Source organism: Pan paniscus, chromosome 15 (genome assembly GCF_029289425.2).
Source record: "Pan paniscus chromosome 15, NHGRI_mPanPan1-v2.0_pri, whole genome shotgun sequence".
NCBI lineage: Eukaryota > Metazoa > Chordata > Mammalia > Primates > Hominidae > Pan > Pan paniscus.
In genome coordinates this window covers 93,478,833-93,492,849 of record NC_073264.2, presented here as the reverse complement: position 1 = coordinate 93,492,849, position 14,017 = coordinate 93,478,833, and the positions used below count along the sequence as shown (strand labels likewise).

The 14,017-nt window shown below is 50.5% G+C and overlaps 1 protein-coding gene across 5 annotated transcripts in view; it reads right to left on the bottom strand.

Moving 5' to 3' along the window:
* The window catches only part of SLC24A4 (solute carrier family 24 member 4), a 178,829-nt gene extending 166,326 nt beyond the window's left edge, over nt 1-12,503 (bottom strand). For 2 of the 5 annotated variants that reach the window (XM_003832780.6, XM_034938035.3), the window contains exons 1-2: nt 11,149-11,954; nt 9,130-9,240 (exon numbers count right to left, since the gene is read on the bottom strand). In XM_003832780.6, coding sequence (XP_003832828.2) covers nt 9,130-9,240; nt 11,149-11,278 — 241 coding nt within the window. In that variant the 5' untranslated portion in view covers nt 11,279-11,954. Of the gene's footprint in view, nt 1-9,129; nt 9,241-11,148; nt 11,956-12,174 lie in introns of those variants that run through there. The other 3 variants (XM_034938033.3, XM_034938034.3, XM_008958211.5) reach the window with 3 other exon arrangements.
* Nucleotides 12,504-14,017: the final 1,514 nt, after the last annotated feature.

Here is a 14,017-nt window from a genome sequence, read left to right as displayed (position 1 = left end):
TTAATTAAAAACACATAAACCACTGACTCTGCTTTTTCTTGGCCGCGTGACTTGGACTAGTTTGGGTTTCTTTCACTTCATCGGCAAACTGAGGACAGCACCTGCCTTCAGAGTTGTTACAAGCAAGTAACCCCTGAAAAGTGCTTAGAATAGCGCCCAACACAGGGTACCCTGGACTTCGCCTCGATGACGATGATGATGACGATGATGATGATGACAATGATGATGATGATGATGATGATGGCAGCTACCACGGGCTCCGTATGGTTCAAATACTTCCATACAGCATGTGGTGTCACACAGCAGCACTGTGACACAGGTAAGAAGAGCTGCTATCCTCATTTTACAAAAGAGAAATCCTGATGCTTAGCAAGATTATGTAACTTGTCCAGGGTCACACGGCCAGTAAGGGGTGAGCTGGGACTCAAACCCTCACGTCTGCCTTCAGCATGTCCAACTACCATCTCCAAGACAGACAGACAGACAGGAAGGAGCCTTTTCTGGCTGCTGAAAATCTTTGTACTTATCCAGTGCAACTTCCTTTTGTTAAGAAAGAGAGAGAGGGAGGGAGAATAGCCACTAAATGCCAGCAGGCAGGATCCGGGCACAACTGATACTAGAACGCAGACCTTCAGCTCCCAATCCACTGATCCACTATAAACATCCCACTCCACCCCTGAAACAGGCATGAGTGGGCACAGTGATGCCGGGTGCCATCTTCCTCAGCCTTTGTTTGTAATCACATTGGTGGCTGTGCCAGCCTATGGCTGTCCAGTATGGTTGGTGACAGTTTCCCCAAGAAGCTGCCTGGCCCTCCGGAGGCTGCCCTTCTCAGGAAAGGCCCTCTCCAGGCTGGACATCCTGCCCCTGCTGTCTGGGAAAGGAATAGAACTGTGATTTCCCTGCCCATAGTAGTAAATCCAATTCTTGCTTTTCTAACTCAAAATTTGCTTTTACATAACGACTTTAAAATTTGGATGTGTGACTTGTCTCCCAAGCCCACTGAGGCATCATTCCAACAGACGTTTGTTCAGAATCCAGACACTTCTTGCCACCAGTGCCATTGCACCTCCTCACCCACTTGTCCTGATGTCCTTTTTGCAGCTCTAGGCCCCTTGTCCTTCTCTTGATTTCTCGTGCTTTCTCCACCTCTGCTCCCCGCACAGGGGAGTCTACAGAGGCCCACCTCTGAGGGCACCTGCTTGGTGATCTCATCTCCTCCTAGCCCAGCCACAGTGCCAGCTCCCGTGCCCAGGGTCCCACCCCCACCAGACTCTACCACCCTCTCCCCCCTCCCACAACCGCCCTTATACCGGCATGGTACAGAATAAAAAGTAAGGGTGGATCAGAAGCAAGCTGATCACAGAAGATTCTCCATCTAGCGCTTGCATCCATCTCCTCTGCTCCCCTGAAATGCTACGAAGCACCTTTCTCTGCAGACCCTCCTTAGCAGCCTGCATCAGCCCACTTCTCCCAGCCTTTCTTCTGTGGACACACAGCTCAGGCATCTCAGAAGATGTATTTGGAAGAAGGAAAACCACACACAATAAAGCAAATTCTAAAGGAGGATTTAAATCCCTCCCACAACAACAAGGGGACATCAAGCCCCGCTCCGTCCTTCTTTTTTAACACGGGGCACAGGACATTGGAAACCCAAATCAAAAGGGGTCACATAGTGGAGAATGAAAAAAAAACATTCAATCTCAGAAGTGGGGCCGGGCACAGTGGCTCACGCCTGTAATCCCAGCACTTTGGGAGGCAGAGGCAGGTGGATCGCTTGAGGCCAGGAGTTCGAGACCAGGCTGGCCAACATGGCAAAACCCCCGTCTCTACTAAAAATACAAAAATTAGCCAGGTGTGGTGGTGGGCGCCTGTAATCCCAGCTACTTGGGAGGCTGAGGCAGGAAAATCGCTTGAACCTGGGAGGCAGAGGTTGCAGTGAGCCGAGATCGCACCAGCACACTCTAGCCTGGGTGAGGGGGTGAGACTGTCCAAAAAAATTTTTTTAAACCCAGAAGTTGGGGATAAAGGCAGTGTTAGAGAGGGGGAAATCATGCCTATCCCAGTTATGCAGGCAAATGTAAAATAATGCCGGTCAAGACACAAGAAAGTTCTTCTATTTAGAAACACGTTCTACAAGGTAGGCCATCCTCCAGCATCCTAAATTCTTCAGAGATGAATAAAATTAAACAAATTTGTTTCCAGAAGAGAAAAGAATAAATGTGTGGCAAGATGTTTACTTGTTAACTTGCCCTCAGAAAATTCAACTGACAAATTGTTTTTCTGTACTTACCATACACAGGCATTATATCATCTTTGGGGTGAGCATATTAAAAAGTGATAATAAAGAGAGAAGCTAGTGTCTGAGCATGTATTCTAGGCCAAACACTGTTTTAAGTGCTGATGGGTATTTAGATTCATTTCATTCCAACAATCCTCTGAGGTGGAGGAACCTTTCACCCTTGAATAAATCAGGCATTAGTGGTGCCAATCCCCCACTCAGCTGAAAATCTATTAATATGTATAACTTTTAGATAGGATCTCACTCTGTTGCTCAGGATCTCAAGTGCTCCCCACAATGCCCAGCTAATTTTTCAATTATTTGAGAGACAGGGTCTCCCTCTGTTGCTCTGGGCCGAACCAGTCCTCCTGCCTTAGCCTCCCAAAGTGCTGGGATCACAGGCATGAGTCACTGTGCCTGGCCTGCATATAACTTTTGACTCCCCAATAACTTCACTACCAATACCCTACTGTTGACCAGAAGCCTCACTGATTACATAAACTGTCGATTAACACATATTGGTTTTTTGTTTTTTGTTTTTTTGAGATGGAGTCTCACTCTGTCACCCAGGCTGGAGTGCAGTGGTGCGATCTCGGCTCACTGCAACCTCCACTTCCTGGGTTCAAGCAATTCACCTGCCTCAGCCTCCTGAGTAGCTGGGATTACAGGTGTGCCCCATGATGCCTGGCTAATTTTTTTGTATTTTTAGTGAGAGGGGGGTTTCAGCATGTTGGCCAGGCTGTTCTCGAACTCCTGACCTCAAGTGATCTGCCTGCCTCAGCCTCTCAAAGTGCTAGGATTACAAGCGTGAGCCACCACACCTGGCCTGTTTAACACATATTATATATGTCACATGTATTATACGCTGTATCACTGTATTCTTACATAGAGTAAGCTAAAGGAAAAATTTTATTAAGAAAATCATAAGGAAGAGAAAATATATTTATTCAGTAAGTGGAAGCAGATCATCTAATGGTCTTCATCCTCATGATCTTCACATTTAGAGGAGAAAGAGAAGGGGTTGGTCTTTCTGTTTCAGGAGTGGCAGAGGCAGAAAAAATCCACATATAAGTGACCCATGCAGGTTTGTTCAAGAGTTAACTGTAATTATCACCTTCATTTTACAGATGGAAAAAGTGAAGCATGTATTATGGTTTTAAAATGCAAACAAGGCTTTCACCTTTTATAGTCTAGTTAGGGGAGGCAGATAATATAGTAATGGATAGAATTAGTGCCTGCAGGCCAGGTGTGGTGGCTCATGCCTGTAATCCCAGCACTTTGGGAGGCCAAGGCAGACAGATCGCTGGAGCTTAGGAGTTTGAAACCAGCCTGGGTAACATGGTGAAACCCTGTCTCTACTAAAAATACAAAAATTAGCCAGGCGTGGTGGCATGTGCCTATAGTCCCAGTTATTCAGGAGGCTGAGGTGGGCGATGGTTTGAGCCTGGAAGGTCGAGACTGCAGTAAGCTGAGATCATACCACTGCATTCCAGCCTGAGTGACACAGTGAGACCCTGTCTCATTTTTAAAAAATAAAGAAATAAAATTAAGAATTAGCACCTGCAAGGAGCTAAAAACAAGATGCCATGACAGCCAGGGACTCAGAGGGCTACTTTGAACTGGGTTACCAGGGAAAGGCTGTGAAGGTGGCGATGACAAGCAGGAGCCCATCCTGGAAGATCTGGACAGAAACAGTATGGTTCCCAGATACTCCAAAAGTCAGTCACAGAATGCAACTGTTACTGCTTCTGGTTTCACAGGTCAGGGCTGGGCCCAGGAATCTGTGTTTTTCAAGTCCCCCTGGTGTCTCTCATTTACAGGCCAAGGTTGAGAAGCACCAGGTTCCATTCTCAGCTGTCTTCAAATACTCCAGGAGATGTGTGGAAACTCGTTGGTTCCTTATACAGACTGAATGTTTGAGTCCCCTGCAAATTCACAGTTTGAAGCCTGAACTCACAATGTGATGGTATTTGGAGGCAGGGCTTTTGGGAGGTAATTAAGGTTAGACAAGTGCATGAGGGTATGGCCCCCATGATGGAATGAGCCCCCTTATAAGAGGAGAAAGAGAGACTGTGTGCTGTCTCTCTCTGCCACTCTGAGCACACAGCAAGAAGGTGGCCATCTGCAAGCCAAGTAGAGAGCCCTCACCAGTCACCTTGACCTTGGATTTGCCAGCCTCCACGACCATGAGAAAGAAATGTCTGCTGTTTGAGCTATCCTGTCTATGATATTTTGCTAAAGCAGCCTGAGCTCAGATAGTTCTCTAGGGACTCAGAGTCACTGCCACTCATTCCTACATCATACATGTGGCATGGAGAGACCTACTTCCCATTTTCAGTGCTTGCTCTGTACAGGCCATGAAAATAAACATCTAAGGCCTAGAGGCCCATGTTTTGCCTTCAGATCTCTAGGGAAAAATTAATTATAAATTTTCCATAGACATCACTGAGCAAAAATAAAGCAGATTTTTTTTAAAGCTTTCCTACATTTAAAAAAATGTTTTTTAGGAAAATGGCTCTATTAAATAAGTGTTAACATTCAAATTTTTGTTTGCATTGCTTTTGTTCAACATTCAAATATTTATTGAACACCTACCAAGTGTCCAGCAGTGCTCTAGCCCAGAGAGCCACCTAGGCATCTCTTCAGGATGCCAATTCTGATTCGGGGGGCCTGAGACTCTGCATTCCTGACATGCTCCCAGGTGATGCTCCCATGCTGAGCACTAGGTCTCCAGCCCAGCGAGCACCACCTCTGACTTCATCCTGAAATTGCCTGGGAGCTCTTAAAAAGTATTGACTCCTGGGCCCTACCCCAAACCAGTGAAATCAGACACTCTGGGAGTGGGGCCTGGGCATTTCAAAATATTCCTATAAGGCTCTTGAGGTGATCTTAATATGCAGCCAGGATTAAGAACAGCTCTTCTGGCCACAAAAGAGGTAGCCCTCAAGGATAGACACCCAACAATGAAGTGAGTAATGTTAGTGACATATGTCATAAAAACATAAAAACAACATAGGGAGGAGGGCACGGTGGCCCACGCCTGTAATCCTGGCACTTTGGGAGGCCAAGGCAGAAGGATTGCTTGAGCCTAGGAGTTTGAGGCCACCCTGGGCCACATGGCAAAACCCTGCCTCTACAGAACAAATAGAAAAAAATAGCCTGTGGTCCCAGCTACTCGGGAGGCTGAGGCAGGAGAATCACTTGAGCCAGGGTGGTAGAGGCTGCCATGAGACATAATCACACCACTGCATTCCGGCCTGGGTGACAGAGTGACAAAACAAAACAAAAACAAACAAACAAAAAACACAGAGTAATAAAGGGGGAAGGGAAGGGAGGGGTGGTGGCTGGTACTTAGGCTGAAACTCAGATAATGAGATCAAAACGCTAACACCAAGATCTGGGGTTACAACCCAGGCAGAGCCCGTTTTCCATGTAGAATCTTCAGGAAAGACTAGAGCAGGGTCCCATTCATGTTTTTGGAAAATAAAGTTCTTCCTCTCACAGGTAAAGATGAGCATGAGAAGGCACAGGCAATAAAGACACACAACGGAGGTTCTTAAGGAGATGTGGGCTCACGTTTGTGGGACACCCACTCCAAGTGGTGCCTTAGCACAGGAGGGAGCTCTTAAAGCTCCATCTTCTGACGTCCCTGAAAGGCCTCATCCAGCAGAGCTGGACAAGGCGCCTTCCAATTCATGGGGGCAAGCTTAAAGCAGAAGCCTGAAGAGGAGGCAAGATAGCCTGCAATTCTTTATGAGGAAACGCCACCAACTTTGCAGAAGGGAGGCAGCCATCAGATGGCAGCGTCTGTCACACCCCTGAAACTCTCACTTGAAACTCTAATCCAGCCTTCCTTATCACAGCAAGCCCCAGGATGGGAGCCCAGGGTGAAGAGGTGTAAGAATTGAGTGTTTGCTCTCCAGGTGCCCAACCTCGCCAATTCCCAGGTAGAGTTCTGGTGGTAGGCGTGGCAGCTTCAGTCCCCTCCCTCCAGAGGTGGAACCTGTGACCGAGGTCTAAGCCAGTCCTGGGCCCAGCACTCCCTTGGCCAGATCACTCTGCAAGGGTGGTCATGCGGCCCAAGCCAACCCAGCCCAACAGAACTTCCTGGCTTCTGCAGAAGCTGCTCAGCCTCAGCATATTTGAGTCTGGGAGGACATAAGGTTGGGCCGGTGGTAACCACCTTCCCGTGCTAGAAGATAAGTGAGCCCAGAGATGGAGAAACAGAGCCATAGACACCTCGTAACCTTTGATCTCACACTGCCAGGTACTGAGCCACTAAATTTCTATTTCTGCTAAACCCAGTTCTGTCATGGCAACTCTAAATGGCCCTGCCTCATCTAGTCCCCCAGGCTACACAGAAGGACACTGGGCCAGCGCATCCTCCTCTGTGCACCTGCAGTGCCTCCTGCAGGGCTGCTCACTGGGGAGCCGCTGGAGTCCCTCAATGTCACCTAGCTTTCCCTGTGTTGAGATCTTGTCCTCTCTACTCTAGTATAAGCTACTCAATGACAGCGGCTTGCATCTTATACTCCCCACAACCTGTCCACAATAGAGCTGGACACACATGAGCAGGTGCTTGCTACACAGACTTGTGAAATGAAAAGGGGGCAGAGATTCTCATAGGCCAGGGAGGAAGATGCTGGAAGGGAAGGCTGGCCACAGACCCCGCCTGGCCTGAGAGCCGGGGGCTGTGCAGTACAAGGGAGAGGCCTGGCACCTGGATCCAGGTGACCCCAGTATGTTCCAGCTGCCCAAGAGATCTTAGGAAGCCACTAAACTTCTGAACTTCGTGTATCTTGTCTTGGCAAAAACGTGATAAGGATTAAAATGTGAGATACATCAAAATGCACTTTCATTCCATCATTCGACCCATATCTATGCAGTCCTTTCTATGGGCCAGGCTGTATTCTGGAAACAGTCAATACAAAGCATAATGCAAAAGTTAACTATTTTTAAAGATATTATCAAGTTCCCTCCACTTCCCTTTCCACAAAAGGGACAAGGTGAGGCCTTCCTGTCGAATAGAACAGACGCTTTATATGTTAATTGAATGATTTTTAATCAGACAGCTGAAGACAGACACAGAGCCCACAGTGGGGCAAAGGAGAACTCTATCATAAGAAAGGGATCCCCGTCTAAGCCAACATACTCAGGCTATGTACGACAGAAGTCACAGAGGAGGGCATGGCCAGCCCAAGATGAGGGCACCAGCAAGCTTGAAACCACCCAAACATTCCTGAACCCTGATTCTTTATCCAGAGTAGCAAAGTGTTCCCATGGGGATGGTGCCAATTCCAGCATTTCTGGTCCCTGGAATGGGTGGGAACGGCCCCCAGCATTAACCATCCTTGGCCTCACGCATGTTTTTCAGTGTGGAGCCAATGACCGTTGCCATATGTCCATCGGCCCACACGTCCACCAGCCTGGCTGATGAGAGGAGACACCCTGGGGGAGGGAATGACAGGATGAGCACCCCGCCTGCGGGGCCACCAGGACAGGAGGAACCACCCAGGTGACAAGTGAATCCCAGCACTTCTCTGCAAGCCTGAGCTTGTCCACCACCACGTCCCTCCCGGTAGACTTCTCAGAAGGCATCTGAGGGCAGGGAAGCTGATAGCGTAAAAAACAGTGTGAAAACTTTGACAGAAGGTCGCCCCCTCCTAAGCACAGGGAACCAACCAAAGGTTTTAGTTTCACAGGCCTAGGTTCTCAAACCAGCGTCACCACTTACGAGTTCTGTGACTTTGAGCAACTTGTGCCTTCTCCCCAGATCTTTCCTGACCTGTAAAATGGGGAAGAGACTTGCCTCACAGAGTATGACAATTGAACACGTGGGGACTGCCATCCAACCCTGCTCCTTTGTCCTGGAGCTCCGTCTCCTTTTATACCCAGTCCCCAACACAGCCTTCCCAGTTTCTCCCAACAACCCTACAACAGGCAACTATTCTGCCCATTTACAGGTGAGAAAACAGAGATCCAAAAAGATGATGTGATCTGCCCAGGAACTCAGTGGCAAAGCCATCTATATTAAAACCTCACAGTTCCCTAAGGGCTTGTGAATGTATCATCCCCCCAGACCCTCCTCACAGAGACCTTAAGGGTTACAGCCAGAGCTCAAGCATAGCAGTGCCCAGCCTGCGATCTGGGCAGTGGCTGTGAGTTCTGCTCTCTGCCAATACGCTGCCTTCTCCTGATAATCTTCTTCACTCATTTAAGCAAAGCCTGTCTGTGGCAGGAGAACAGACAAGATGTCACCTCTGGGTCTCTACTGCCTCGAACCCCCAAGAAAAATCTGAAGAAGAACATCAAAACGGGGCAAGCAGAATCAGTCTCCAGGGCTGAATGACACCGTGCTGACTCCCATTTGAGAGAAACAGCCGCAGCACCCCAGAGCGTCCCACCCCTGCAGCTGCCCGGGCATGCTGAGACCCTGGCAGGCCACCTCAAAGCACCATTGCCACAGCAGCTGGATCTGCCACCGTGAGAGCTCCAGTAATGGATACGTGAGCAAAAGGGAAGAAAACAAAGACACCCCGAGCCGCAAACAACATCAAGAGAGCAGGGAAAATACTTAGCCTTCAGGAACATTGTGAGAACAAAAAATAACATTTTTAAACTCTTGACTGTGACCTTTTCAGTTGCTGGATACAGAAAGCACTTGAGTTGCTTAGCAGCACCATTGACGAATGTCTTTATGTTACCTTTCAATACCTCATAGCCACCCTTTCCCACTCAGGTCCATAAACCGCCTTTCTCAGCTCTGGCTGTAACCACCCACATAAGCGCCATCTCCAGGTCAGGCCAAACGTCTTAGTAGACTGGGTGGAGAAGAATTGATTTCTTACCGGGATCTGTGCAGTTCTTGGCTGTCTGTGTCCCATTCACTGGGGCCATCAACTTTCTATTTCTCCACGTGTCTGGCAGGACACGTTTGCTAGCAGAAGCTGTTTTGTGCCCTGGATTGGAAAATAAGTCACAGATACCATTAGGTCAGTGTGATGGCTGCGTTTCCAAAATGACCTTACATTTGTGTGTCTATGTCAGCAACAGCCCTGTTTGCCTATTCAGAGCCATCTTTAGGGACTGATCGGATGATTGGAAGTATAATATCACCTGCTTACATACAATGGCCTGTTTCCTGGATCTAGTTCACTGTTTCCAGTCCCAGATGGGTCAGCATGTGACCTGACCTTGGCCAAGACTGAGGTGGTCTCAGCACCTCATAGGTGCAACAAACGGTTTAGATAGGTGACCTTTTAAGTGTTCTTCCAGTAAAAGACACTCTCAGAGGGCCCCTGCCCTGGAGGAACTTCACGAATGAATAGCAAGTCAGCAAGCAGGTGGGCAAGGCTGATGCGGTCTGGCCCAGTGCTCCTCACACTTGAATGTGCACACAGATCACCTGGGGATCTTGTTAGAATTCAGATTCTGATTCAGCAGGTCTGGGGTGGGACCTGGGATTCTGCACTAACAAGCTCCCAGGTGGTGCTGATTCTGCTGGTCCAGGGGCCATACTGGGCAAGAGAGGATTTGCGGAGGCCCGCAACCAAGCACACTTAAACTCCTAAAGGTAATTCCTGATCCAGCAAATAAAAATGATTCTCACTTTAAGACCTTCAGAGTATTCATTTACCTCTCCTGATGCGCACTGCTTCAGCTGGGTAATAATACCTCTTCTATAATGCTGACGTCTAAGAGCCTCTAGGTATGTTGTTATTTCTGGTGTGTAATTGAGGGGGGGGAAAAACCCAACCACTGACTTGCCCAATTGCAAAGCACCAGGTACTAAGATATTCAAAATAATCTTCCTGGGTCTCATTGGAAAGAGCCACTTTTTAACCCTGCATCCTCAAATCACAAAGTTTAGGTTTCAAAAGGCAGTTATTTTGAAAACTTTAATCAAGTTCCACTGGATTTTTACCTATCAGTGTACACTTCTCTAAATGGTCTCTGGATGTTGACGGCCTTTCTAACTGCTCAAGAAGGTACTACCCGCTTTACCTTCCATGTCTTGGTGTTTAAATCACCAGCATTTCTTTTGTCTTTTTACATTAAAAAAAAATAATGAAATTAAAAGGTTCACAGCATCCAATTCAAAATAAGACGATTAGGGAAGTGAATGTCTCCTGAGTTAGGGAAGTGAATGTCTCCTGAAGGTTACACATGGGGTCACATCCCCCTAAACACACTTCTTTGGTTAGTTCCTTCCCTCTTCCCGCTCCACCTGAAATTTGCATAGCCTAAGCTACTCCCAAATCCCTCTTCTTGGAGGAGGGGGCATGGGTCGAGGCTCCACACACCCGCCTTCTCCCTCCGTGGGAGTTAAGGGGAGTTGAGAGACGCGATGCTGAAACATGGCAGCTACCCCCCGCGGCAGACTGCCCCAACGCCTTTAGGGTTTGGGAAGAACAAACACCTCAGGGCACCCAGGAGACCCCTTTGAACCAGGGCAGGGGCGAGACGCAGTGGCGGTTCCTGCGGCTCTGCAGAATAGGAAAGCGGGCCACTCAGTTTCGCCCACCCCAGACCAAGAGAATCCTGCCTGCACCCCGCAGTTGCGCTGCCCATTCCGGGCGCACTCCCGGGACGGAAGCGGTTCTTGCTTTCGTCTTAGTAACACACACCCGCAGCCGCGTCCTGAGCCCCCCCAGGGGCCGCTCGTAGCTCAGGGGAACCGGCGCCACAGCCCAGAGCGTCCATCAGCCCTTCTGGGCGCGCTCTACCTGCCCGGCGGGGAGGGGACTGGATGAACCCTTGGGACTAACCTGATGAGGAAGGAGGGGGAAACATCTCGGAGCCGCCCCAAGACTCCCCAGCCAAAGCCCCCAACTCCCCAGGAAGAGGGGACCTGTACCAGCACCCACCCAAGCTGCCGAAGAGGCCGGACGCACAGCACACCAGGGCCAGCACCGCGCACACGAAGCCGACTTGCTGCGGCAGCATCTCTCGCCTCCTGCGAACTTTGAGCGGCCGGAGGGTCCCGCGGAGCGCCATCCCGGAGCGCCGGGGTGCCGTCCCTGGGAGAGGATGGGGAGCTTCAGCGGCCAGAGTGCAATCAGTGGCCAAGCGGCGCTGGGGCTGGAGCAGGCGGTGCGCGACTCAGAGGCGAGGACCTCCAGGCCAAAGCCTCATGGCCCGAGGGCGAGGTCGGCGGGGGAGCCCCCTTGGGAAGGTGGGGACGCGCGACGCGGCCGTAGCTCAGAGTCCCGCGCGCCGCGTGCGCGCTCCGCGCACCATGGCTCCGTGGCGAGGAGGCGATGCCGGCACGGTGGCGCTGGCGGCCCGGGCTCGCAGGGCTGGCGCAGTCCCGGCGCTACAGCCGCTACCTGCCCGCTCCGCTTCGGCCGGCTCGCACGGCCACAGCCCTGGCAGCAGCGCCGTGGGAAGCCCTCAGTGCGCCCCCGCGCCCCGCGCCGCCGCGCCCACTCGCAGCATCCTCCTCCTCCAAGTTTGGCGGCGGCCGCCCCGGCTGCCAGCCGGCGATGTTCCCCTGCTTCCCGGCGAGCCGATCCCGGGCGGCCGAGTGCGCGCAGCGGGAAGGCTGGCTGGACGCGCGGGACCTGAGACCCTCGCGGCGAGCAGGCTCGACGTCGGCCCTCCCAGGGGCGAGCTCTCCCCGGGAACTTTCTCTCTGGCTTCTCGGCTGCGGGCGCCTGCGTCTGCGAGGCCGTGGCGCCTCCCGCCCGCTGCTCTCGCCTCCCTACTCCTCCCCTCCTGCCCGCCTCTCACCCCCCGCCCTTCCCAGCACGTGTACTCGTCCCGTAGGGCGCACTCCCCCGTGCACTCTTCTCTTCCCCCGTGAGGTCCAACTACTGACCAATATAATCCCCTTCCTTCTCCCTTTTTCTCTCCTTTCTTCCATATGGAGCTGCAAGGAGCCCTTCCTTTACCCTCTGAGGCTGCTGCAGAGAGAAACAGGTTATGGCACCGCTGGGGACTCTTAGAACAAGGGTTTCTGCAGAGTAGTCGCTCCTGTCCGGGCTCTCCGACCCCCGAGGCGACCCGAGGCCCCGCCACACACCCCCTCCCCACCCCGCCACCCGCCACCCGCCACGGGCGGAAGATGCAGGAGAAAATTAATTGGTCGTGCAGAGCTAACAAACAGGCTTGCACCAAGCCAACAGGAGGCTGGACCCGCTGGGACCAGCTCCTTCAGGGCTCTCGGGGCTGCTGGGGATCTGCGAGGCCGCGACACCGACCTGCAAAAAAGCTGGAGACGGGGCAGAGAGGGGAACCAGAGAGATCTGCGGGCCCCACAACCGACGGTTGAGCTTTCCATGTTCCTAAGCCTACCGCTTCCCAGGGCTTTCTGGTTTGGTTTTGTATCTCTCCTTTCTGGTCGGCTCTCTGGTGTAAACCGCTTTAAAAATGGGGCAGGAGGGAAAATTTCAGAACAGCAGCTGAGGGGTGATACAGGTGCAGGCAGGTGGAGGGGACCCCAGCCCAGGGGGTCTGTGACTACCCCTAGGACCGACTTCCTTCCCGGCCAATTCATCGCCACCTGTTCAGTGCCGCTAGGGGTTAAAATCCTTCTTGGAACAAGGCCAACTCTTTAATTAAATAAATACATACCCACCGTGTGCAGGCCCTGTGCCAACCGGAGAACAAAACAATAACAAATGTATGAGACCCAGTCTCTGCTTTCAAGGAACTCTACATCAAAAGGGAGCAAGGCCCTTAGATAAATGCCCCATTAAGGAGGGTCCTAAAAGTCACTGTTGTGCAGAATGTGCGTTGTTCCCTCACAGCTCACTACACTACTGTGTGGTCCTCAGCAGCATGAGAACTGCCTAAGAGCTTATGCGACGCACAGACTCTTAAGATTCCACCCCAGACCTACTGAGTCAGAATGTACATTTTTAACGAGATCCCTTGGAAATTTGTGTGCACCTTCACGTGTGAGAAGTGCTCCCTTTTCAAGCCCGCTCCAATGCCTCTAGCCAGTCACCACCCACACGGTTCCCTCTGGACTGAGTAAGCAGGGATCATTTTGCTTGTGTTAGCCTGGAATAGTGACACAGGTTAGAGGTGCCAGAGGGCCAGGAAGGGAGAAGCCTCACTGATTATTTTCAGCAGCTCTGTTTCAATACCAACAAAGACAGTGAAGGCATGAACACAAAACTAATTGCAGTGGAAACCCCTAGAGGAAATGAAATGGAAAAGGCCAGGGTTCTGTTTTTGTCTGCAGAGATGCCTTAACACTGAGGCTCACTCTCCATACTGGTGACCTCAACCAAGCATGCCTGCCTGTGACAGAAAAGACACTTTTCATACGTTTGCAGAATTTTCTTCTGCAAACATTGACTAGACTGTACAAGGATGCATTCAGCAGTAGCAAATAGAAGACTATAAAACATTGTTAAATATGACACTTAGAGAGCTAGCCAAGGGCCCTTGGCATCAAATTTAAGCCAAAGGAAAAAGTTAAAGTGGTAATATGCTGTTGTCCTGTCCCTAAAACAGTGTCAGGGTCACATTGGTTAAGGCAATGCCGATGAACAAAATGGCATCTTGCTACTAGCATTTAATATTTTCTTAAAACTTTTGTCCACGGAGCTCACCTAGGGCTGGTGAAAATACATGTTTTTGAATCCAAAACAGGTCAAAGGAGTCATTAGGTGTCTGTCTTTAGACATTTAGTCAGCTCTTTAGTAGGACGTTTTCTTTGACATTTTTCACCTGCTTTCAGTTAATAGTTAGAACCCTTGGAATAATTTCTCATGCACAAATGGA